The sequence below is a fragment of the Astyanax mexicanus genome, chromosome 23, assembly GCF_023375975.1.
Source record: "Astyanax mexicanus isolate ESR-SI-001 chromosome 23, AstMex3_surface, whole genome shotgun sequence".
In the NCBI taxonomy this organism is placed as follows: domain Eukaryota; kingdom Metazoa; phylum Chordata; class Actinopteri; order Characiformes; family Acestrorhamphidae; genus Astyanax; species Astyanax mexicanus.
In genome coordinates, this window is record NC_064430.1 from 1,733,573 (window position 1) to 1,761,348 (window position 27,776).

General features: G+C 38.2%; 1 protein-coding gene across 2 annotated transcripts in view; it reads right to left on the reverse strand.

Moving 5' to 3' along the window:
• Positions 1-269: 269 nt before the first annotated feature.
• The window catches only part of lingo1b (leucine rich repeat and Ig domain containing 1b), a 40,213-nt gene continuing 12,706 nt past the window's right edge, over positions 270-27,776 (reverse strand). Inside the window, exon 2 of one of the 2 annotated variants that reach the window (XM_022665263.2) lies at positions 270-3,246. In XM_022665263.2, the coding sequence (XP_022520984.1) occupies positions 1,393-3,246 (1,854 nt within the window). In that variant the 3' untranslated portion in view covers positions 270-1,392. Of the gene's footprint in view, positions 3,250-27,776 lie in introns of both variants that reach the window. The other variant, XM_022665262.2, reaches the window with a different exon arrangement.

The window sequence follows — 27,776 nt, forward strand, 5'->3', positions numbered from 1 at the left end:
CTAAACTGTAATCCAAGGTTGATTCAACATTTCAAATTTCATAATGATTAGCATTATGATCTCTTCGACTCATTCAAATCACAACCAGCATTTGCACAAGAAAGACCTTCTTCTGTAAATGTTGAACAGCAGCTACAGTGAATTGGATCTCGAGGATTTTAGGAGCTTTTCCATAATTCCAGTAATCTTTCCGTTATCTCGAACAGCTTCGTAGGTTTCATGAAGTCATGAAGCGTGGAATACGAGAGCAATAAAAAAAGGACACAGCATTAAAAAAGGTTATCATTTTAATGTTTTACAGTCTGCCATTTTTCCAGAGGCAATACTGAGTTTACTGGTTTTTCAAGGGTTGATGATCACATTTACCTTCGAGGGAATCCCTGCCTTATGGGTGTTACGGATGTTTCATCGTAAGGTACAGAAAATTAAAGATGATAAACTGTATGATGAAGAAAAGTAAACCAATAAAAATGTAAACAATTTCGGCAGCAGATTTAAAAAACAATCTGCCGAGATGTCTCGTGAAGCTTCTGTCAGATATTCCAGAGCGAATACCCAAACAGATTGGCTTCACCACACATTCAGAAACACCAAATGGCTTCAACTTCAAAGCTACATTTGGCTTTTTTTTATATATTTATATATATATATTTATATATTTATAGACTAGGCTTATATCTGTCATCAGAATGAACTGAAAAGGAACACCATCCATATAAGGACACCATATTTAAGGATTAACACTTGACTTTTACAATATGGATGATTGTCAAGCATAATCGTTATTTCATCTCAACCAAAAAAACAAACCTCTTATAAAGAGTTGGCGATTTAAATCAGACAGGTAATTCAATTTACATTTATCTGACTCGTTTAAGCACGTCACAATAACTTCAAGATGCTCAACAACCCATGAACATTTGATTTCATGACTTCTCAACCCTTTGTACTGTACTGTATTGCCCTATGTACACAGAAAGAATTATGTACAGGAAATATGACGAAAAGGTAAAAGACAAAGACAAGTGTGGTTTAAAACTGGCCCTCTCCTGGCTGGCTCGCCAGTAATAATAATAATCCGTATCAGACAGGCTCCGTCTTCACAGTTACCAAATAAAAACTTTTTTTTAATTTTCTTTTTAAGAATTTTAGGTCTCTTGGAATCCTGACTGACTTTCCTTTGAAGAAGCAATCCCCATGGACTGTGCTGAGTAGCGATTGGCAAAAAGAAAGAAAAATATTTGGAAAAGGCTTCAACATTACTTCAACATTGATTCTTCCATCAATTCCATAAGGAAAACAATCATCGCCTCCACTCTTCCAAGAAAGTCTCTAGCCAGGGATTTCTCAGACGAAGCCCAGTTCACCGTAACTTACTTTTACTGCAAACTTTTACATCATTTTCATTCTGATCTTATGGGATTCCTCAGTTGGACTGGTCTCCCCGTCTACTTTCCGTGGCACATATTCAATCTCGATGTTTGGCTTGGCATTACCCTTCCCCCGGCTCCAGAGGAAGAGCAGAACAAGACAAAACAGCACCACTCCGAGAAAAGAGATAAATCCCATGGTAGTTGCAATGATTAGAGTCTTCATATCAAATGGAAACGGGACTGACCTACCAGTCCCATTGGCACCACTGTCATTGGGCAGGTTGGAAATGAAGGCAAACGTCTTGTTAGGCTGATGAGGCCAGTTTGGAGAGTAACTATGAACGTGTAAATGGGCAAGTTTGGTGTCATTACCCCCTGCATTGGTAGCTATACACGTGTAAGTGCCATTGTCTTGGATTTGGGCGTAGCGCACTTCCAGAGTGCCGTCCTGAGACACAGAGAGACGTCCAACACTTTTGACGGTGATGAATTGCTTCTTCGGGTTCTGCCACATGATCACAGGGGCCGGATCCCCCTCCGCCTTGCACACGAAATTAACCGTAGTTCCCTCGTCCACAAATCTATGTAGAGCCTTGTGGTCCAGTATCTTAGATGGCTGGCAAACGAAGAGGTTGGCGGGGAGATTGTCAGAGAAGTCTTTAAACTCCTGCCCCTGAACGAACTCAGGCGTCTCACATGACGGCTGCTGCTTGTTGAAGTTGAGCCTCAAGCGGCGCCGAAAGACCCATCGCAGGCGGCAATCGCAGGCCAATCGATTGCTGTACAAGCCCAGGGTCTCCAGGTTTCCCACGGAATGAAAGACGGACTCCTCTAAAGTGCTCAGTCTGTTGTTGGATACGTTGAGAACTTTAAGGTAGTTGAGTCCTCTGAAAGAGTAAGGCTCAATAGTGGCCAATCGACCGCCTACCAGGTCAAACACCTGGAGCCTCATCAAATTGTGCATTTTGTTGCCCTCCACAGTCTCAATGGGATTGAAGGACAGGTTGAGAGAGCGAAGGTGCCCAAGGTGCTGGATGGCCACGTACGGAACGGCAGTGAGGTTGCAGTTTGTGACGCTCAAGGTTGTAATGTTGAGCCCGTGAAGAGACTTGTCGGTCAAGGCTTCAAGAAAGGGCCAACCGGCGACCTCCAGCACCTTCAGGCGATACAGTCTCCTGAAGGAGTAGTCCTTAATGACGTTTACATTGAAATTCCACAGCTTGAGTACCAGCAAATTGTGAAGATGGCTCAAAGCGTCCGTGGGCACGGTGGTCAGATTGCACCTCTCCATGGTGAGCTGCTCTAGACTGGTGAGGCCGTGGAAGGCTCTGCTGGAAATGAAGACCAGGTCGTGATCGCCCACCTCCAGCTCCTTTAGGTTGTAAAGGTCCTGAAACACGTAGTCCAGCAGGATGACTATTTTGTTCTCACTGATATCCAGTCTCGTGAGGTTGCTCAAGCCGGTGAACACGCCCAGCTGAATGAGCTTCAGCTTGTTGTTGCGCAGTCCCAACGTCCGTAAGCCGAAGAGGTTGCTGAAGGCGCCGGGTTCAATGACCGAGATAACGTTCTCATTGAGCTGCAGCTCCTCCAGGTGAGGGTAGTTGATGAACTCCTCGGGGTTGATGGCTTTCAGGCGGTTTTTGCTCAGGTCCAACAGTCGCGTCTCGATGGGTATTCCTTCGGGAAGGGTTATCAGCTTCCTGCGGTGGCACTGAACCGAGCGCTCCTGAGCGCTGCACTCGCAGCGGGACGGGCATCCGGTGGCGGATCCCGACAGCACTGTGCCCAGCATCAGGATGAGGATTGGCTGCCAGCATGCCACCAAGTAGCTGTGCCCACTCGCCTCGCCAGCCACCATTCTGCTGGTTACCTGCTGAGACACAAAGCAGAGGTACTTCGTCACACTCACTGCAGGAACAGGCCTGGAGACACATACTGATAAATCTCATATCCAGACTTTCATTTCCCACAAAACAGACAAAATTGAGCAAAATATAAGGAAATAATCGAAAATACAGTAAACAATGTTTAAAGGTTTTGGTCCCATTTATAGTAAATGACTCGAATAACTGTAACACATTAACAATCCATGTTATATCTTTAGCAGTGCTCCTTTTCTATGTAATTAGGGCTGTGATTGTTTTGTTTAATACTAAAAATCATAATTTACACATAATAATATTACACATGTACAAGATACATGTGTAATTATATAACCTGTATAACTGTTATTAATATGTAACAGTGCATACTTTGCTAGAAATTACATGTTATTGAATGGACTGTGATTAGAGGCAATTATTATAAAGTGGGGCCAGATTTTTTTGTAATTAAAATCATGGCAATACTAGCAATACATGGCATTGTGATTATTATGTCCTGCTATACTCTAGCACAGATTTAATGCATTAATAATATCATCAGCATCTCTCATAAACCTTAAGAACAATGTTGAATGAACAAAGAAATTATCAATGCAATACTTAACCTCTTACCTCTAACCTTATGAATGTACAAGTTTGAACGTAACTGTCATTTTATACACTATATTTCCAAATATACAGGCCTAACGAGGGGTATGAAGCCCTAATCCAGGTTTATTGCTCCAAAGCAACCATTTTTGCAGAGAAAAATACGGATTTTATGGATATATATAATGGAAATTCATTCCAGTACTGACTCTAAATTGTCTCAGAGCTCCTGAAGCTTCTGTATGTGTCTATAGTAGGCTATACTAGTGTGTGTGGGCTGTGATTATCTGCCAGTAAAAATTACTCTTCAAATTAAAACTGCGGCAGTGTGGTACAGAGTTACTGCAGAGATGGGAATGCAGGGTTTTGACTGTAAATGGAAGCTATGGATATAAAAGGGATTATGGATATGTGTCAATACCCCAGTTGCAGAAAATAATATACGAAACAGCCTGAACTGAATGTACCAACATCCTGGTTGCTGAGTGGAATATGGAAATTGACCCAAGCCACATGTGCCAACACCCCGGTTGCTGAGTATAATACAACAATCAACAAAAAAACAAGTATAGTAAATGTTCCGAGTATAATACGTGAATCGGCCTAAACCTCTAGTGCCAACACTCCGGTTGCCGAGTATAATATGACAATCTATTTGAACCTCATGTGCCAACACTCTGGTTTCCGAGTATAGTACAGGATTTGGCCCAAGCCATATGTGTCAATACACTGGTTGCCAAGTATAACACAAGAACTGACCCAAGCTTGTGCCAATAGCCCTATTGCATGGAATAAAATGGGATTCTGCCTGAGCCACATGTGACAACACCCAGGTTGCCAAGTATAATATGACAATCGACCTGAATCTCATGGGCCAACACGGTTGCTGAGTGGAATACGAAAATTGGCCCATGCCACGTGTCAATACCCCAGTTGCTGAATATAATACAGCAATAAACGTGAAACCAAGCATAATACATGTTCTAAGTATAATACGTGAATCGGCCCAAACCTTTAGTGCCAACACTCTGGTTTCTGAGTACAAATATCGGAATCGGCGCAAGCTTTTGTCAATACCCCTGTTGCTTAGTATATAATGGGAATCTGCCTGACTCACATGCCAACACTATGGTTGCAGAGAATAATATGGGAATCAATCTTAACTGCATGTGCCAACAACCCGGTTGCCAAATATAATATAACAATTGACCTGAACCTCATGTGCCAATACCCTGGTTGCCAAGTATTATATGACAATCGACCTAAAATTCATGTCCCAACACTCCGGTTGCTGAGTATAATACAGGAATTGGCCCAAGCTTGTGCAATTATCCCTGTTGCTTAATATATATATAGGGAATCTGCCTGAGCCACATGTGCCAACACTGCGGTTGCTGAGTATAATATGATAATTGACCTGAACTGCATGTGCCAACACCCTGTTTGCCAAATATATTATGACAATTGACCTGAACCTCATGTGCCAACACCCCGGTTGCCCAGTATAAATGACAATCAGCCTGAACTGCATGTGTCAATACCCCTGTTGCTTTGTATATAATGGGATTCTTCCTGAGCCACATGTGCCAACACCCCGGTTGCCAGGTATAATACAGAAATTGGCCAAAACTTGTACCAACTCTCTGCTTTCTGATTATAAACCACATTTGGCCAAATTTTGCATGATTGATGTTGAGTCATCAGCTGAGATCAGTTTGATTCTTCATGTTGGTTTTTGGTTGGTTCTAATTAATGTGGAATTAACATGTATTTTTTATTCTGATTCAGTAAATAAAAATACTGAATAATCATGTGTTCCAGTACTTTTGTCTGTATAGTAAATGTGGTAATATTTCACCAGAAGGGAAATATTAGACACTCATTAGGTATTATTATAAATACGAGACCCATAATACCTTCAGTTCTTCTTTTTCTTTCCGCTCGTAATGATTTATTGGACGTAATCCAGGGGGATTTGTTTAGGATTCCAACTTTTCTATACAGACTTTCGAACACTCTAGAGTAAATATTAGCGTACGTGGGCTGATATTGCTCATAGTCATACCTCACTGTACTGCCTTTTATTCCAAACACATAAATAACACCCCAGAGGTTCATTCTATCCACACTGGTCCCATCATTATTTCTGCTTCCAACTGCTGGTGCATACATCCAATATCTGTCAATGCAACCTTGAAATTAAAGTACACAGAGAGGCGCGGGAGGGGAATATATACGGTACGGAGCGAGGCAGGGACCGGGGGGCTATTAAAGCCTGCCTGACTCTGACTCAGGGGTGTTTTAATGTGGAAAAGCCTTCAAGCTCTGTTTCCCAAAATCGATCACAGAGCCCCGTTTACTTCTTCTCTCGGCTTTAAAATAAAATAAAGATCTATCCTCAGTGCAGTGCAGGCCTGGTGAAATATTTACATAAACAACAGAAGCCTAGCAGCCGTTTCCTGCCTCTAATGTGATTTGTGAAACGCCTATCACACCGATGTTCATGCTCTATTCATACAATCAAAACTCAGCAAACTTACTACTCAGCGTGGAAATAAGTTTAAAAAGGGATACACACCGACATGCCTAAAGTCATTAGACAGCAGAGTTAAAACTAGACAGTGAGTTTCCTGAAAACTGAGCGAGTCTTAATGCAGCTCAGCAGATTTTCTGTGTTTATATATTATATACTGTAGGTGTTACTGTTGGTAAGGTGTCAGTTGGCTAGGTGGCTTCTGAGGTGTTGCTCTGGTGTAAGTGTTGGTTGCAAAGGTGTTGCTGTCATAGCTCAGCAGTTTGGCTGTGATATACAGTATGTGTTGGTTGCTAAGGTGTTGCTAGGTGGTTGCTACAGTGTTAAGGGAAAAGCAAGGTACAGTGAGACTGTGAGGGGTAGAGGGAGGTAGAGAGAGGCAGAGTAAGGTACAATAAGGTAGAGAGAGGTGGCATAGAGTAGAGTGAGGTAAAGTGAGGTAGAATAAGGTGGAGTGCAGTAGTATTGAGTAGAGTGAGGTAGAGTGAGGTATTGCAAGGTAGAATGAGGTATAGTGAGGAAAAGAGGGGCAGAGTGATGAAGAGTGAGGCAGAGTAAGGTACAAGAAGGTAGCGCGAGGGAGAGTAAGTAAAAGTAGAATGAGGTTAGAGTGAGGTAGTATAGAGTAAAGTCAGGTAGAGTGAGGTAAGGCGAGGTAGAGTGAGGTAGAGTGAGGTACTATAGAGTAATATAGAGTAGAGTAAGTTATAGCGAGGTAGAATAAGGTAGTAGAGTGTGTGGTAGAGTGAGGTAGTATCTAGTAGAGTGAAGTAGTTAGTTTTAGTAAGGAAAAATTAGGTAGAGTGCGTAGGATTGTTAGAGTGAAACAAAACAGAGCAAGGCAGAATGAGGCAGAGAAGGAGTAAGGTGGAGTCAGCCAGAGTGAGCTAGTATAGAGTAGAGTGAAGTAGAGTGATGTATAGTGAGGTAGAATGAGGTAGAGTGAGGTAGTATAGAGTAGAGTGATGTATTGTGAGGTAGAATAAGGTAGTATACAGTAGTATGAAGTAGAGTAAGGTAGTATAGAGTAGAATGAGGTAGAATAAGATATAGAGAGGAAAAGAGGGGTAGAGTGAAGTAGAGTGAGGCAGAGTAAGGTACAGTAAGGTAGAGCGAGGTAGAGTAAGTAAAAGTAGAATGAGGTAGAGTGAGGCAGTATAGAGTAGAGTAAAGTAGGGTGAGTTAGAATAAGGTAAAATGAGGCAGTATAGAGTAGAGTGAGGCATAGTAAAGTAGCATATAGTAAGTGAGGTATAGTGAGGTAGAATAGAGTAGAATAAGTATAGCGATGTAGAATGAGGTGTATAAATGAGAGTGATGTATAGCGAGGTAGAATGAGGTAGAGTGAGGTAGCATAGAGTAGAGCTAAGTACAGTGAGGTAGCGTAAGGCAGAGAAAAGTACAGTAAGGTAGTGCAAGGTAAAGTAGGTAAAAGTAAGGTAGAATAAGATGGAATGAGGTAGTATAGAGTGAAGTAGAGTGAGGTATAGCGAGGCAGAATGAGGCAGGGTGAGATAGTTTAGAGTAGAGAGAGATAGAGTGAGGTAGTATAGAGTAGAGTGAAGTAGAGTGAGGTATAGCGAGGCAGAATGAGGCAGGGTGAGATAGTTTAGAGTAGAGAGAGATAGAGTGAGGTAGTATAGAGTAGAGTGAAGTAGAGTGAGGTATAGCGAGGCAGAATGAGGCAGGGTGAGATAGTTTAGAGTAGAGAGAGATAGAGTGAGGTAGTATAGAGTAGAGTGAAGTAGAGTGAGATATAGTGAGGCAGAATGAGGCAGGGTGAGATAGTTTAGAGTAGAGAGAGATAGAGTGAGGTAGTATAGAGTAGAGTGAAGTAGAGTGAAAAAGAGGTGAGGGAGCTTGGTCGTGTTTCTGCTCAGTGTGATCTGCATGCCCGGTGTGGTCTGGCCGTGGTGAGGCAGTGAGGCGGTAGTGAGGCGGTGGTGAGGCGGTGGTGAGGTGGTGTTAGGGCGGGAGTAGAGGCAGGGTAGAGCCTGAGAATTACAGCATTGATTAAGCTCCAGAAATAGCAGCGATGGGAGGGGAAGGTGAAGGTCATGACGTAAACGGATCCACCATAAACACGCCTCTTAATCACACTGTATTTACTGCTGATCTGACTCGGCACACTGCGCCCTGTACCTCACGCCAACCGCAGGTAGAGACCCAAGATATATTACATATATACACTGTAAACTGCATAAAGACAGAATAATAACTATAATAATAATACAAATAATAATAATAGAATAACAAGTGGACCAGTAGAGCAAGGCACTGTCATTATAATCTGAGGATCACTAGTTTTAATCTCAGACCATGCTGTTTCAGCATCAGCATCCGGAGTCTGAGAGAGAGAGAGTACAGTAGATCATGCTGTTTCTCTCTGGGTGGGTACAGTAGGTGGCGCTCTCTCTCCTTATCTAGTAATGCACCATTGGTGGAAGCTGGACGCATGTAAACTACCTCCCAAATTGGAGAGAAAACAAATACAATTTGAAATAAATTGTTTATTTATATATATTTATTGGTAATTGGTAAATAGTCTATTTTCAATAACTGTACATAAATGTACATCACGGTGCATTACATGGAAATAATGCTAAAGCTACCCAAACTAGCTTTGGGTATGCTAATAGCATTGGAAAAACTGTTTTAACAGTAAAATACAGAACAAAAACAGAACCCAAAACACTAGATCAGTTGATGAAACATATGCCATTTCAGTCAGACAGTACAAAGCAGGATTAGTCAGCAGACTTCTTCTGAGGGAGGGATCTGTACCTTTTGCCATTTAGCACAAGCTTATTTGCATAAAAGTGACAGAGCCCTTAAACTGCTCATTCTGAAAGGGGCTGAAACTGATAAGAATAAAGGTGAGATATTTATCTTTATCTTTAAATAAGAGTGATTTTATTTAAAGAACTTAATTAACATGTTTTGTTTAGAGTATAAACCTATTCTTCTATTCTAACTTCTGTAAAAAAAAAACAGATATAATAAGCCCACTTTAAAGGAATTTGGTAAAGCCCTAAGCTAAAAGGATATTTCTGTTCAATTGATCGTAATGGGATTGGATGCTTTCCAAATACTCTTTATTATTTTAGAATTAAGAGAAACAGCTCTAGGATTTAAAGAGATTATCTGAGGCCTATTTGTGTTGTTTGTGAAGTTGAGTTCAATTAATTGTCGAGAAAAGAAGACCGGGACGGAAAATCACTCCAAAAACGAGTGTGGGCAACGTCTTCTCTTTCCAGAGCAATATAAAATGCACTAATTAAAACTAACCCGGACGTCCCAAATCAACATTTCCACTCCAGTTCATTGTGACGGTAATAAGAAGCTCTGGGGCTACCTGCTTTACCTCTGATTACAAGCTAATTGTAAACTGTGCTGCTGTTTCTTCGCTTCTCGTTTTACAAGTCACTGAGAGGTGAAACGAAAAGAAAAAGGAAATTTAGCTTTTTAATGCAGAACAATTATATATATATATACACTGTACAGCTCTAGAAATAAATAAGAGAGCACTTAAAAATGATGAGTTTCTTAGATTTGACCAAATTGAAAACCTCTGGAATATAATCAAGAGGAAGATGGATGATCACAAACCATCAAACCACCAAACTGAACTGCTTGAACCTTTGCACCAGGAGTAAAGCAGCATAAAGTTATCCAAAAGCAGTGTGTAAGACTGGTGGAGGAGAACATGATGCCAAGATGCATAGTTAAAAAACTGATTAAAAACCAGAGTTATTCCACCAAATATTGATTTCTGAACATTAAAACTTTATGAATATGAACTTGTTTTCTTTGCATTATTTGCAATGTTGCATTATTATAATGTTTTTATTATTTAAATAAAAACATTCTAAGAATATCCAGTAAACTGGGCAGATTGAACATTCTAGGAATGTCAACTATAACATTCATTAAACATTCTATTAAGCAAAAATTGTTAGCTGAGATTGGCATTAGAAAACATCCCTATTAAAGTAAAGTAGTAAGTCAGAATAGTTAGTGCCCCGTGTGAGAGACAGCTCTAGTCCCAAGTAAGCATGTCTAGTGGTGGTGATAAAGTACCTGACTGAATTAGCTATAGCCAGTTAGCTTAGTTACCTGTTCAGGAGAAAAGCAGCAGCTCTATAGTCGGTCTTGTCTCCAACTTTCAAACTCACTGCCAATATTCACTCTTGTTATATTCCTTCTTTACTCACTGAGCTTTTTTGAGACTTTTTGAGGCTTTTTAAGCTGTGTAGCAGCTGAGGTTTAACTGAAGCAGCCCTGCTTGCTAGCTTCCATGCTGCAGCACCGATCGCTATAGTGTAGTGTTACGTGCTGGCAACCTCGGTGGGCGGAGTTAGTGTTGAGGAACTTGGGGAACTTAAAATAGGAACGTACTGCTGAAGCCCTGCTGACAAGAGCTGCCAGTACTTTCACTCAACATGTTTCCTTAATATCTGATGATACATCCTGATCATTTTATAATTTACTACTGAAAATTAGTTACATAGTGGTCCTTTAAATATATGAGAAATACACACAATAACAGCGAGTGTGTAATTAATCTCTATATGAATTAAACTCTCTAATTCAGGAGTGTCCAAACTTTTTTTGTTGGGGGCCAGAAGGAGAAATATATTTGAAGTCACGGGCCACAGACTCTGTAATAAAACAAATAATAAAATATACCACTTTAAATAATACTTTTTCCTGATTATTTCATTTAAACACCATTACTTTCATAAACACTTGACTTACTATCTTTATCTTTGACAGTGTTGTGTAAACTTAGATTTTTCAAATTGATGTTTCATTTCATGATGTCTCTTAATATTAAACTCCTTAATTACGGCAACTTTTAGACTCTTTGGCCCGTTTTTCTGTGCTAGAAATGCGCACCCTCTCCACTTTTAGACTCTTTGGCCCGTTTTTCTGCGCTAGAAATGCGCACCCTCTCCGCTTTTAGACTCTTTGGCCCGTTTTTCTGCGCTAGAAATGCGTTCAAACTTTGAATCTCACATTATAAAAACCTGCTTAACAGCGGGCCAACTTTCATTCTATTTCTAAAATACCTCGCGGGCCGCTCCAAAAAAGGAAACGGGCCGCAAATGACCCACGGGCAGTAGTTTGAACACCCCTGCTCTAATTGATGGCATTAATTGATTTGTATGAAACGCTCCAGATGTTGGGGAAAGTGAACGAGCGCATTAATGCTGATTTGGTCTCGGTGGTCAGCTGATGCCACAGCAAAAGGCCGTTACTCAGAGCGCTGGATTTATTATCCAATTAAAAGATTAAATCATTGCTCAGGAAGCTTTCGGCTCTGTAAACATACAAATCACGAGTGTGTCAGGTGACCATGAATTACGCATGAGGAGGACTGAGATCTGCTGCGCTGCTGCGTTTCACTGCGGGATACTGCAGCCGTGCAGCTCTCAATAAACTGCGCTCAGTCAAGCAGTCAATAACTCAAACCCTTACAAAAACATCTGCGTGAGACTTTATTCTTTATTTTACCGCAGCTCTTCAGATAAACACGCCTTTCTTTGTAGTATGGAAATGCAGCACTTAGGCCAGAGTGACTCAGTTGTGCATTTTTTTGTGCGGTTTAGTGTTTTTTTTTTTTACTAAAAACCTTTAAAAGTGCAGAAACACATCAATTAAAATAAGAAAGCAACAGTGGCAACTTAGTCATTTAATTTATGGTAAATAGTTAAACATACTATATATTAATATATATTAATATGACAGTTTTAATGCTGATTGATGGAAAACACAAAAAATAAGGTACAATCAGTATCTAGATGTAGATAAATAGAGGTTTGACAGTAGAAATGAGTGTGGAATCACTGTTGCCATTTCTATTTATGTGTTATATATTAATTAACTGCTTATTAATGGGTTTAAAGTATTTGCAACCTAATTAATAACCATTCGTAAATCCTTTATAAAGGTAGTCTTGTTTTTGCCAACAGTCAGACATTCATTGCTATCTTGGCAGTGAGCACACTGCTTCAAGGAAATTAATGACTTTCGGAAATTAAGGTCAGTCAATACGAAAAATTTCAAAAGCTTGAAAGTATCCTTAAGTGCAGTCACCGCAAAGACCATCAAAAACGTTAGAATGATGAAACTGGCACTTATCAGGACCGCCACAATTTACATTTAAATAAATGTAGGAAAAACAATTAAAGATAAAAACAATGAATAAGAAGGCTTTTTGGCACTTCGTTTCGAGCCGCGCAAGGTGTACTTTTCCTGTCGTTATGATAGCAAAGACATACTGACACACTTTTTTTTGTGGACGATATATATAATCCCAGAAATTATTGCTACCCACCACCCAAATAATAATAGTAATATCTGCTCTTTAATGGTTTCTAAGTTCTGTATTTATTTTATAATAAAGCGTTTTTAAATGTCTAACTTAAATGTATAACCTGGAGACTTACAGTAAAAGTTCCCTTAATTGGTTTTAATTTGATGTTTTTGTAGAACACCAGGTCTCTCAACTCCAAGTCTTTAAATGAGTGAATTTAAATTAGTTTATTTTAACAAATAAATTATGCAGGAATGATTTTTTAATGGTTTGTGGGAATTTCTCTCTGAAATTCTGGTGAACTGAGGTGTACCTGTAGACATGGTGGTGTTGTTCACTTCCTGTTTAGCAGTTTAAATTCTGTAGCCTCCTCTGATTGGCTGTAGATCAGATGTGCAGAGAGATAGAAACAGGTTCCTGAGCTCCACATTGTGCAGCATCCTGTAGAGAGTTTTCATGAATACTAAACGATGCTGTGGAGTTTTATAGATGTTATCGTTCCGAGAGGAGAAGATGCGAGCGATAAAAACGCAGTGAAATCAGGAGGTTTTACATTTTTTAACAGTGTTTTGTGTGAAGCATCAGAGGAGGCTTGGGAGGATTTAACATCCCAGCCAACAATTTCTGGTTAGAACATTTTCTAAACTGTGTGATGCCACAGACTGTGAGGCAAGTGAGATGCTAAAAGTAAAATTTGGAAGTAATTTTAGTCAACGAGGCTGAAACAACAAATGTAGTCAAAGTAAAAGCAAAGATAAAAACAGAGACAAGCCTAACCCAAACATCAGAGCCAAATATGCAGACCTAAAGGGATAAACAGTAAACAAAAAAAATGGGTCAATAAAGAAAAAAATCTGAAACAAAAGCTAAAAAATTATTTTTCACACTATAAAGTGCACCTAAAATCTTTTAATTTTCCAAAAAATCATCAGTGCTCCTTATAATGCAGTGCTCCTAATGTATGAATTCAACCAGTCTAAGTATTAAGGTATTAAGGAGCAGTAAAGCCACTCCGCTGAAGTACAGAGTTATACAGGAGTTTTCAGTAAAGTTTCTCCAGCACTAAGGATGGAGCAGTATTAGCATTAGCTGCTAACCGCAAAGCTAGCTCTTTCACTGTTCCGAGGTGAGTATATCAGACTGTAGTCTGCACATTTACCATGTTAAAACAACCTACGTGGGACAAACCACTAGCTGATAGATGCTAACCGTGGCTAGCGCTGCTGCTAACCATGGCTAGGGCTAAAAAAAATTGTATAATTGCTTTTAATGCTATGTCAGTGGCATTTAATAGTCTTAAAATGACAAAAATATTGAGTTTCACAATAATTTCTGGGACAATATATCGTCCACAAGTAATGTTATCGTGACAGGGCTATGCACAATCTTCACTATGTTTTTTAGCGTAATTATTATTAGAATTATCCAAATAAAAAGACTCAAAACTCCAAGTTTAAAGACTCGTGACTCAAATCTAGCTTGCACAGCATAAACTCTGCACTGATTCAACAATTCATAGAGGTATAAATCGCCCATTAGCGGTAGACGTGTACCCTATTGTCCTTTGCAACGCACTTAAAACATGTTTAACTATCATATATATCAAAGTAAACACTAATATGGCAAAAACAGCCATCACATTACAGAGAAAACAAGAAATCATCACTAACCTTCACTTCCTGCTTTACTGCAGCTCCAGAGCTGCTTTATAACCTTGGTTTTGTTCTGAATCGTTAGTTTCCTTCAGAACCGTACAGAAGAAATTACCCCCCCCCCCCACAATACACCACCCATAAACCCCCCATAAACCCTCCATTGCCTTTCCCGGCTCAGTAAGAGGTTGTACTCATTCAAGCCTTTATATTAGCTTAAGGCAAGGAAACCAAGTGGCCATCACAGGTTTATTTTAACATCAGGAGCCTCCAGTGTTCTCCGTTCTCTGATGGGATGTCCTACATTTTAACATTTCTACACTTTCCTCTCGTCTCCTGTAATTCAACAAACCGCCGTTTCCACATTTCATCATTTCCTCACTCTGAACTGGTGCAGGAATTCACAGCTATGGCCTGATGACCCGTCAAGGTCAATCAGAAACGACCAGCCTCATTAACATGTACAATAACTCAATAATTAATTGTATAAAATTGAATTAAATCACTGTATTTTTTATCTGGGTATAATGCAAACAAATCTGTCCCTGAAACAGCATGCATGTGAATGTTTGCTTATTCATTTATACACCACTTAATATGGCATTTGTTCCAGATAAAATTCAGACATAAATATGTCCAGTAATAAATGTCCGTATTTTCTTACATTAATGTGAATATAAATTGGGGTGGTCCTAATGAGTGCCAGTTTCATCATAACGTTTTTGATGGTCTTCAAAACTGTAATTAAACCAGAATTCCTGTGGACATGTACAGAGTCTCAGGACTTGATTCAGACTCACTCTGCAAAGTCTAAAATTTGAATCAGTTCTAGAAATTCAAGATTGGACTCAGACTCACAACCAAGAAACAAAAGATTTGACTCTGACTCACACCCCAAAGACTCTAGACTAAGACTCACAGTTAAGATACTTAAATCTCGACTCTGACTCAAACTCTAGAAACTCAAGACTCAACTCAGACTCACAATCAGGATACTTAGACTCAAGACTTAGACTCAAATTCTAAAAACCCATGACTCGACTCAGACTCACAATTAAGATACTTAAATCTCAATTCAGACTCACACCCCAAAGACGTAAGACTCAACTTGGATTCAAATTCTATAAACTCAACACTCGACTCAGACTCACACACCTAAGACTCAAGACTCAATTTAGATTCAAAGACTCAAGAATAGACTTGGACTCAAACTCCAGAAACTCAAGACTTAACTCACATACAAGAAACTAAAGACTCGTCTCAGACTCAAACCACAAAGTCTCAAGACTTTGACTCGGTTTCAAACTCCAGAAACTCAAGATTAGACTAAAACTCACAACCAAGAAACTAAAGACTCGAGACCAAAGACCCAAGACTCAACTCAGACCCAGACCCCTACACTTAATACTCAACTTGGATTCAAACGAAGGACTTGATTTGGAATCAAACTCCAGAGCTGCTGAGATCATTTTATCTTTATGTGAGAGTGACTTAGTGTAAAGAACTTTATGAACATGTTTTGTGTAGAACATAGACCTATTCTCTATTCTAACTTGGGTAAAAACAGGTATAATATGTCTCTTTTTGTCCACATCTCTTCAGTCTGAATATCTCCCCAGTGTGAACTGGTGCAGGCGGCGCCATGGCCAAGGCCCACTGACCCGTCAAGGTCAATCAGAAACGAGCAGCCACGCTGACATGTGCTCATTAGCTTGATGCTAATGTGTGAGTCTTTGCAACCTCACACTTCAATTATCTGTTGATTGCAGGAGATTGATAGAGTGAGAGAGAAAGAAAGAGAGAGAGAGAGGCTTTCTTCTGTCATGGTCTGTCCGTTTTGTGCATTGTCTTCTCCAGCCTAATGGAGAAATAGATTTCTCCTAGATTACCGTGTTCTCAGCACTCAGGAAGTTCATAGGCGTGGTCCTTTGGAGATTTGTTGTCTTCCTCTCGATTTGTCACATCCAGGGCCATCAGTCACCCCAGTGTGATAAATCAATTCCACCACCAACAGAGGGAAACCACTTTATTTATCAATTTAGGTCCGTGGTGGGCCTCCGGACCGTCGCACCATTGATGAGTAATGGGTTAAGCTCAGAGAAGCTCAGAAAAGTGTGATCATTTAACTTCATCAGCAGAAGAACGTTTCTCATAGATGTTTCTAATCTTGATAAATCACCTGGCTAGAAAGACGTGAAGTCCCTGTACTGCATGTTCAGCAATTAATTACATTACTTTTATTAAATATTTCTCTATATTAAGCTTTAGGAGGTAAAGCTTAAGCTTGAGTTCACCCTGACGCAGTAAAATATCATGGTAATTTAAATTACTTTCCTTAAATAAACCAAAATTGTCCACCCTGTCATGCATCTTGCCATAAAAAATAAAAAGTGATTAAGCTGAAAGCTTAATTTTTATACTGTCTTAGCTCACAGAGTAAGTAAAGTAAATAAAGCTTACTAATAATTTTAGAAAATCTAATGGTCTGCAGCTCTAGATCAATCACGTTTCCACCAAATTCCACTTTTTGCAAAAACTGTCACCCTGTCATTGTCACTGGATACCCCTCTTAAGAGTTCAGGCCAAAATTAAAATAAAAATAAATTTAGCGTGAGCCTCATCAAAACACTAACCAGCGACCCCTCTCAAGAGTTCATAAAGCAGTCCAGTAGCGTGAGCATCATCAAAACACTAACCAGATTCCCCTCTCAAGAGTACATAAAGCAGTCCAGTAGAGTGAGCATCATCAAAACACTAACCGGATACCCCTCTCAAGAATTCATAAATCAGAGCAGTAAAGAGAGCATCATCAAAACACTAACCAGATACCACTTTCAAGAGTTCATAAATCAGTCCAGTCAAGTGCGTACCATAAAAACACTATCCTAACTAAACAAACAAAAGAGTAAAATATAAATAAGCAATAACTAAAAACACTAGAAATGTGAAAGAAAACAGCTAAAACAAGCAAAAAAAATAAATAATAATAAAATAAAAACTAAAACATACCAAATATTTTAAAAAAACTAAAATCAAAAAAAAAAAAAAAACGGTTTTGGATGGTGATAAATAAGATGAGTCAGTCTAAGCATGCTCTCCTTCACTGCTACCAACAGTACAGAAGATTTGCATTAGATAAATTGATTTTTATCTCTTTTTGCCACCGTGTTCATTTATTCCAGCTGTATTTAGACGATTTCCTGCCGCTGCTCTCAGTGTACGACTGTAATTCAACCCGATGGCCCATTTCTCCTCCTCGCTCTCCATCCGTCCCCCGTTTCTTCCCAGTGATAACCTTGAGAAGGGGGAAAAATATCACTCTGAACGTTTCTTCAGCCTCCTCAGTTTCTCTGCTCTAAACACAGTGTTTTCCACCCTGACCTCGCCTGTGAAAACCTGCTGAACTAAACAAGACACAGAAAACTGACCCACATGCACATTCCAGCTGCCTAAGAGTGAAAAACATCAGAAAATATTAATATACACTAATAAACATGAGCCAATTTACCAAATCAGTGCCATTTGCTTGTTGTAACTCTTCCAAATTTAACATATTTTTATCTTTTTCCAACTCTGAATCTAATAACACATGTTTTTTACTATTTAAAACATGTACTGGTCAAACTTAGGCAGCTTTACTTAATTTTTAACAAGGTTTCTAATCTGAAGATGTTTACAAAACTCAAGCAATGTTTAAAAAGCAAGTTCAGTAATTCCTTTGATTTTCTCTCAAGAAAGTCTTTATTTAAAAAATGGTTATAGACTGCATCAAATAATTGTTCAAATAATTGACAATGATTGACAAAAAAATCACTTCTGTTACTGGAACACACTCCTGTTACTAAACACAATCCCGTTACTGGCACTCATTCCTGTTACTGGAGCTCAATCCCATTACTGGCACTCATTCCTGTTACTGGAGCTCAATCCCATTACTGGCACTCATTCCTGTTACTGGAGCTCAATCCCATTACTAGCACACACTTCTGTTACTGGAGCTCAATCCCATTACTGGCACTCATTCCTGTTACTGGCACTCATTCCTGTTACTGGAACTCATTCCTGTTACTGGAGCTCAATCCTGTTACTGGAGCTCAATAACGTTACTGGCACACACTCCTGTTACTGGAACTCAGTCTTGTTACTGGCACTCATTCCTGTTACTGGCACTCATTCCTGTTACTGGAACTCAGTCTTGTTACTGGCACACATTCCTGTTACTGGAACTCACTCCTGTTACTGGCACTCATTCCTGTTACTGGCACTCATTCCTGTTACTGGAGCTCAATCCCGTTACTGGCACACACTCCTGTTACTGGCACTCATTCCTGTAACTGGAACCTAGTCCCGTTAATGGCACTCATTCCTGTTACTGAACTCAATCCTGTTACTGGCACTCATTCCTGTTACTGAACTCAAACTTGATACTGGCACTCATTCCTGTTACTGGAGCTCAATCCTGTTACTGGCACTCATTCCTTTTACTGAACTCAATCACGTTACTGGCACTCATTTCTGTTACTGAACTCAATCTAGTTACTGGAACTCAAATCCTGTTACTGGCACTCATTCCTGTTACTGAACACAATGCTGTTACTGGCACTCATTCCTGTTACTGTAACTTCCTGTTGTAGAATGTTCCAGATGGTTCAGATGATCAGGATAATGTGTTACAGTAACAGGACTGAGTGAAACCAAAGAACACAAGAGATAAAAAACTAAAATGTATATTTTGACCTAAATATTATGGATTTATTATGAAAAAAATATATATTTTTAAAGCATAGATGGAACTTGTTGGATTTGGAGTCACACAGCAATGCAAAAAAATAATAAATAAGTATATTTAATGGTAAAGTTTATAGTTAAAGACTGGGGACAGGTAAAAAATGCTATTTTTTCAGTGTACTAAGTAGTTTTTAGTAATGTATTTAATTACATATCTTACTTTTACCATCAAGTCAATGTACAAGACACTATGTTTAATAATAAAATGTATTTTAAATTTATTTTGTGTGTACAATTATACATGTAATTTCCTAGGAACAGAAACGGCACAGATTCGGCGGATATACAGTATGTGAGAATATGTGTAACAGTCTTGTATAACAGAACAGCAGCGCTAGCTATTAGCAGCTGGCTAAATGAGTGAGCTACGACCTTCCAACATAATGACGAAATATCCTTCCAGTGTTTGGCAAGTCCTGCTCGAGCCAACATGGTTCACATGGCCAAGCAATTACAAATTGAGGTCACTGTGACCCCAGGAGATAGCCTGCTGTTGTTGGACATACAGTTCACGTTAATGAAGCTATTAGCCCTGCTGACCGGCCTGTAACACTAGGGCTGTTTACAGTACGGCCAAATAATTACGCTCAAGTGTTGCAGCTGTAGATACTTTATAGAAAACGCAGGGAAAAGGGAATTTACATTGATTTTTATCATTCTAAGACAGTGTAAACATAGTCAATCAGACTACATTTACATAAACAATAGAAAAAATCAATAAATAACCTGATATCCCTCTCGAGAGAACTTCACTCAGCCCAGAACACTGGAATAATCAGAACACTAACCGGAAACCCATCTCAAGAACTCATAAATAAGTCCAGTAGAGTATGCATCATCAGGACACTAACCATTGACCCCATTTCAATAGTTCATAAATTAATCGAGTAGAGTAAGCATCATCAGAACACTAACCAGATTCCACTCTCAAGAGTTTATAATACAGTCCAATACAGTGAGCATCATAAGAACACTAACCGGATAACCCTCTCAAGGGTTTTATAAATCAGTCCAGTAGAGTGAGCATCATTAAAACAGCCGAGCATTTACAACTTATAGGGACTAATTTTGTTTTAATTACAATTAAAAACAAGTATTTAATCAGGTAAGATAAAATAAGGAACATCATAAAGACAATTACCTAAAAATTAGGTAATAAGGTAAAAGCATTTGAAAACCAAGCAAACAATATAAGTATTTAATTAAAAAGAAATAAAATAATTCATAAATTCCAAAGCAATAAAATAATAAAAGACAACAAACACAAATAATAAAACAGAGGATTAAATAATTACATTGCTACACATAACACCAGGATTATAAAGAAGGCAAATGATATAAATAAAATAAAACAGAAAATAAAATATATGAAATAAATGAAATAAAAAGGGTAAATGGGCAAAAGGGTAAACTCAGCCAAAAACAAAAACTAAAAAAAAAAAAAACTAAACTAAGAAAAATTAACCATCATTCAGCCCAGTACAGTGAGAATAATCAGAACACTAACCAGATACCCCTCTCAAGAGTTAAGATCTGCTCTGCTTCTAGTACTTTAAGCTGCACTCTAAACTCAATGAAGGTGGTCTGAGACATGATTGTTGTGGGGTAAGGGGGGGAGGCTACTAAATAAGTAAGTAAGGCTAGTTCCGCCTCTGTGCTTTACTGCAGCCATTGTAAATTTTATGTCTCATTTCCCATAAAACCTAATGGGATAGAAAAGTCACAAAAAAATTTATTTATTTATCTTGTCTTATGTGCAATTGTTTAAAAATTAGGTAATAAATGACAGAAGAATGCAATCAAAGGTCTGCACAAAATGGGCGTGTCCACAGGTCCCTTGTGATGCATGCAACATCTAGGGGGCGGGGTTTAATTTGCAGCACTGCAGTTACAGCAGGGAAAGATGGAGCAGGTTGTGAGCTGAAGCTGGTGGGTAATATCTCTCAGTGGGAGAAGCAGAGCTCGGGCAGATAGATCACTGTCTGCTTCTGGAATAAATATATAAATATATAAATATACTGCAACTGAACTGCACAGAACAAACCTGGGGATCCACCAAAATCAAAAGTTTCTTTACAAAACAAACAAAACGGAACGTTCGGCCAGATATCGAACATTGACACAGCAACAAAGCACAATACATTTACCTCAGCGGTGCTACTGTAATCAATAATAGCCATACATTTAGCCACAGTGATACCTCAGCAGTGCTATTCTAATCACTAATGTAGTTAAGCAGTTGCTACTTAAGCCTAGCGTGAGTGAAATTTACACCGGAAAAACAAACAGATGCTAGTTAAAACGTTAGCTTAGCTTATGCTAACCATACACTATACACAATATATGCACATTTGGGCCACAGTTACCTTTTTAAATCATTCTATTTTTAATCAAATACATTTAGTGTTCAACTCTGCCTATATACTCCCATGGTATATCAAAGAATCACAGTTTCACTGCTACATTTGTCTATTTTTAGATAGAATTAATGTGTTTTTTCTCAGTTTTTGTTTTCAGTTTCAGGTCTTATAACACAGTAATTATATCAGACAGACACATGCCCTGATCTCTTTTACTCCAGAAGACATACGGCTGCTCAAATATATCATCATTTAAAATGTAAAAGGAAGCAGAATTGTTATATTTTCCTTGGAACTGATCATGTTTTGGTCAAAATTTTACCAAGCGCCTGTTTTTGAATTTTTGAATGTATAGACTTCAAATATATTAACAAATAAGATATATTTTCAAAAATGGTTAAACTAGAGTGTATATGAGTTTTGAGCAAATAAATATAGTTATATTGGAAGAATAAACCAAGGAAATTGGACGGAGATCTTATTTTTAAGGTGTTTTTCCCAGTGGATATCTTGCAAGATGCTTTACCCCTATTTTTAAGCAAATACATTCCGCCCTTTCTAACCATATATGATTTACACTGATGCGGTAAGACATTCCTGAGTAATTAAGTTGGACGTAAAAGCCGTCCCTCGGGTTCTAACGGTTAACGGCGCATCTACCTGGACATGTCCAACGCTTCTCAGCAGAAGAAACTGACCTGATGCACCTGTGTTGACAATTCACTGCCGAGATAGCAATGAACATCTGACTGTTGGCATCTGTCTAGGTTTTATTCAGTCAGTGGAGCTCCTGTGTTTTCTGTTGCCAAGATAAACAAGCAAAACTCCAGAAATGTACCTGAACACACCTCATTTCATAAACCAGAACACCACGCCCATCAGTGTAGATATATTCAGAAGCTCTGCTGCTGTTTAAACCAGGCAGAAAATATTTACAATTTACAATATAAACCCGTTCTAAACCTCAATTACTAACTATACGCTATATGATATGCTTGACAAAGTCCATCACTGTAATTCTCACTGTGTAATTTACAGGAAGTGAGGTTGAATTTTGGGTTTAGGCTTCATATTCTTGGAGGGAGGATTCCTCCAGTGATGATTAATCAACGTTTTAAAAGCAATGACTCAGCACTGGAGCATTGGCCTCGGTCTGCGGATGCTCATAATGTAATGGCACTCCGAGAGAAAAGGGGATAGACTGGATAATATGTTGAGTAGCTAATAGCCTTTATTCGCCTAAAGGCAAGTATATCTTATTCCTTCCATTAAACTTATTCATAACATGCCCCCGCCCCCTAACTCTCTCTCTCCCTCTCTCTCTCTTTATCAGCTCTCAGCACATTGCAGAGGACTAACAGGAAGTGCATTTGCTGGTCAGTTTTATACATTCACAATGCCTAAATATCTGCAGTTCTCACTTAACTGATTAGAAAGGGTTGTCTACCAGTTCCTGCCTGACATGCATGACAATGCTAATGCTATTTTCTACTTAGTGATAGCACTGGTGACCACAGTCCAATTTTTCATACAGTATCTCTAATGGCTTGGTCACTGCTCTGCCTACTAGAAAAGGAAAATTAACAAAAAATGTAGAATATATATATAAAAAAAAATATATATATATATATATATATATATATATATATATATATTTGTGACAGAGTTACTTTATTTGCTTTGTAAAATCAGTCAGTTTTTAAGGCTGTTCACAGCTGTACACTGCAGAAAACGTCTTTTTTTAACTAAAGTGAAATGAACTAATTTCAAAACAATACATTTTTTATGTTTATTAATGTCTTGCATTAAGCATTGTGTAAGTGTAAGAGCATTTGGCTTATTTTAGGAATAATTCTTACATTTTAATCAATCTTACTTACTTAAATTTTAATACATTTTCACCTCATTTTTATAAGTGACCTCACTCTACCTTACTCTTAAGTATCCTGCTTCTGTTTTTAAATTTTATTTCTATTTTTTCCCAATTTCTCCCTAATTTACAAATTGGCCAATTAGCCAACTTACTCATTAGTACTCTCCCTATCACTACTGATGCCCCTTTAACACCGGGAGGGTGAGAACTAGCACACACCTCCTCCGATACACTCTTTTTTCGAACTGCTGTTAATGGCAAGCTACAAGAACAGGATTCGAACCGACAATCTCTTGATCATTCTACCTCACACTACCTCACTTTGACTCCAGCCTAGTTATATCATGTGAGCACAGTCTGCAGTGTGAAGAGCTCCCTCTGTTGCTGTAAGCAGGTAATGCAGTTATTTACGATATTTATGATTTTGCAGCTCGTTTTATTGTTTTTATCGTAAAAACGTATATTTAAAATATGATTTATCTTACAGCCCTGTGTTTTAGATGTCACCAGTGACTGCAGCCGCCTTTTTAACACAGTATCTCTAATGGCCTGGTCACTGGTCATCAAAAAAATAAAGAAAAATTACATTTTTACATTTTCATTTTCACTCTAATGGTAACTGAAGTGCTAAACAGTTAACAGCCGGACCGATCAAACACTTCAGGAAGTGTTAATCCGTTAGCGGATCACGGCGAGATTTATGCGTCGAGAGGCGCTTCAAATTGAAGTGATAAACTCGGCCTCGTTAAAGACGGCGAAGCCAGGGAGCGCCGTCCGCTCCGGCGTGAGACGACGTCTTTATCTGTATTTACAACAGCAGTTCATCAGGGAGGAGCCGGCCGGATCAATAATCAGCTGCTCTGCCCTCAGCATCCATCTTTCCCTCTGCCTCCGCCCGCCGTCCAATCAGGACGTGGGATCGGCGGCGGCTCGGATGCGGCGTTCCGAGAAGACATCGTCCTCCAGCGCTGCGCTTCCATTTGACTTCCAATTGCTTCCCTCTTTTGATCTTGTTTTTTGACTACCGTAATATTCAGATCAAAGCCGAGGGTTTGGAGGGCTGAGGAAAGTTGGGCGAGGAGAAGCCGAATACCAGGAACTCTATTCTCTACTCTAAATCACACACAAACCAAACGTCTCAGAGCTCAATCCATACAATTCCAGCAGGAGATGAAACGGCAGGAGAGTGAACACACAACCCCAGAGCCTGCAGACCGCGGGGAGACCAGAAAACTGAAGAAGAAACTACAGGTTTATCTGCAGGTTCACTCAATACTATTGGAAATAAAATGAATAATTTACAGATTCCAGCCCCGAACATAGATTACTGTCTTATAAAAATAAAAGAGCTCCAAATGGTTCATTGAGTGATTCCATTATATAGAGAGTCTACAGTAAACATCCATGATAGTTCTTCAGTTATTTTCTGTATATTTGGATGGATGGATGGATGGATGAATAGATAGATAGATAGATAGATAGATAGATAGATAGATAGATAGATAGATAGATAGATAGATAGATAGATAGATAGATAGATAGAATATGATTCCGCAATTTAAATGAGATGGATAGATGGATGGATGGAAAGATAGATAGAATACAATTCTAGAAGAGTCTAAACAGCAGTAGATAGATACATCAATAGATGGTTGGATGGATAGACGGAATGATAGATAGATAGATTAATAGATAAATAGATGATTCTATGGTCTATACCTAAATCACTCTCACATAAAAATAAAGCGATCTCCTCTTCTCATCTCGCTCCATTCTTACAAATTTCAGTCCCTTTTAAACTGAACAATTTAAAGACTGTGTCACTTTTATGCAAATAAACTATTGCTGGCCACGCCCCAAGTTTACCACATGTTAGTTTTAGCTTGTGTAGCTAGTTTATGCTTAATTGTGATGGAAGCACAACTAATTAGGTACAGATCCCTCCCTCAGAAGAAGTCTGCTGAATGATCCTGCTGTGTAGGCTAATGTCTAAGGTTCTTAATCAGAAGATGGATCCAGAAAATGTATCAGTGGATCTTCAACTGATGTAGTTGGTGGGAATCGTTCAGCTGTTTTTTTTTTTTTTCGTGGTGTTATATGTCTCCTTTAAGAGTGTAAAACAGTTGTATTAACAGCACAACACACTGTTAATAAGCTACATCCGTTACAGTGCCGGTGTCATCGGGTACCGGGTCTCTCCTGCTGCATTATAAACGTTATACCGGCGTCTCGTCTCGCGGACCTGCTGAATTAGCATCTGCTGCAGCAGCTTGTCAAATTTCCTGTCATGCTGCAGAATCTAATTGGAAGTGGTTCCACACCGGTCCGTCTCTCTGTTGCCTGACAATGGTTAATAATAATTCCATAAAATGTTCCTCTTTCCTCATTAAAGCTCTGGAGATTCACTTGAAATTCAGCGCTAGCAGCGAGGCTAAGCTGGTAATTACTCCAACCTCTCTCCCTCCTTTACACACAGGCCTCTTTGTTTCAGCTTTAATTGAAAAAAAAGAGAAAAAAGAAAGAGGAGAAGAGGAGAAGAGGAGTGGAGGAGAGGAATGGAGGGGGAGAGAGAATAGAGAATATAGGACGAGTGTAATCCTGAAAGCAATCTAGCTCTGGCCGAGCCACTCGTTCTGAGTTCTTTATCAATAGTTCTATTAGAAAGGAGCTTATCTCTCAAAATTAGCCTCCAGATAATCACTCTCCAGCTTCCTGAATTATGCCGCCATTGTTCCCGCGGCCGGCTCTCCAGCCCGGCCTAATAATTTTATTACACGGCTTGATATGATCGATGATCCCGTCCTCTCCGCTTTCACAAAGGAACAAACGAACCCATCAACGGCGGCGAGAGAGCGAGATAACATCGGGTCAGATCTGGTGGTGGCGACGGCGACGGCGGTGACCGCTCAGTGAGAACACTCAGCACAGATGTAATTCCACACACATGTGGGAACTAAATCAACCAATGAAAAATAAAATATACATAATTAGTCCAAAGTTAACTATTTTGGCAATCTATAGGTGAGCCGCCAACCATGCTTCATGCAGCATCAAATATGGACATTTTTAAAAACATATCGTAGCTGCTCTAAACTCCCTTAAGTTAAAAATACTTAAAATTACTGCTTCATTACTCCACTGGGGGCACTATAATCACTATAAATAAATAGCGGAAACCTGTGGTGAAATTTGTTTTGGGTGCTGGTCTGCACTTGCTCTCAGTGAACATTCATTGATTGATTGATTGATTGATTGATTAATTGATTGATTGAATGACATTTGGTAAACGTCTCTGAGTTTGACAGTCCGTTGTCCCACACCTAGTTGAAGTATTTGTTCTGATTTTAGTCAGTATTAATTAATTTTGTATTTAGTTAGTGATTTTAGTCAGTATTAATATTTTAGTTTTTAGTTAGTGATTTTAGTTAGTATTAATTAATTGTGTTTTTAGTTAGTAATTTTAGTTAGTATTAATTAATTTTGTATTTAGTTAGTGATTTTAGTTAGTATTAATTAATTTTGTATTTAGTTAGTGATTTTAGTTAGTATTAATATTTTAGTTTTTAGTTAGTGATTTTAGTTAGTATTAATAAATTGTGTTTTTAGTTAGTAATTTTAGTTAGTATTAATACATTTTGTATTTAGTTAGTGATTTTAGTCAGTATTAATTAATTTTGTATTTAGTTAGTGATTTTAGTTAGTATTAATATTTTAGTTTTTAGTTAGTGATTTTAGTTAGTATTAATAAATTGTGTTTTTAGTTAGTAATTTTAGTTAGTATTAATACATTTTGTATTTAGTTAGTGATTTTAGTCAGTATTAATTAATTTTGTATTTAGTTAGTGATTTTAGTTAGTATTAATTAGTTTTGTATTTAGTTAGTGATTTTAGTTAGTATTAATAAATTGTGTTTTTAGTTAGTAATTTTAGTTAGTATTAATACATTTTGTATTTAGTTAGTGATTTTAGTCAGTATTAATTAATTTTGTATTTAGTTAGTGATTTTAGTTAGTATTAATATTTTAGTTTTTAGTTAGTGATTTTAGTTAGTATTAATAAATTGTGTTTTTAGTTAGTAATTTTAGTTAGTATTAATACATTTTGTATTTAGTTAGTGATTTTAGTCAGTATTAATTAATTTTGTATTTAGTTAGTAAATTTAATTAGTATTAATTAATTTTGTATTTAGTTAGTAAATTTAATTAGTATTAATTAATTTTGTATTTAGTTAGTGATTTTAGTCAGTATTAATTAATTTTGTATTTAGTTAGTAAATTTAATTAGTATTAATTAATTTTGTATTTAGTTAGAGATTTTAGTTAGTATTCATTAATTTTGTTTTTAGTTAGTGATTTTAGTTAGTATTAATTAATTTTGTATTTAGTTAGTGATTTTAGTTAGTAT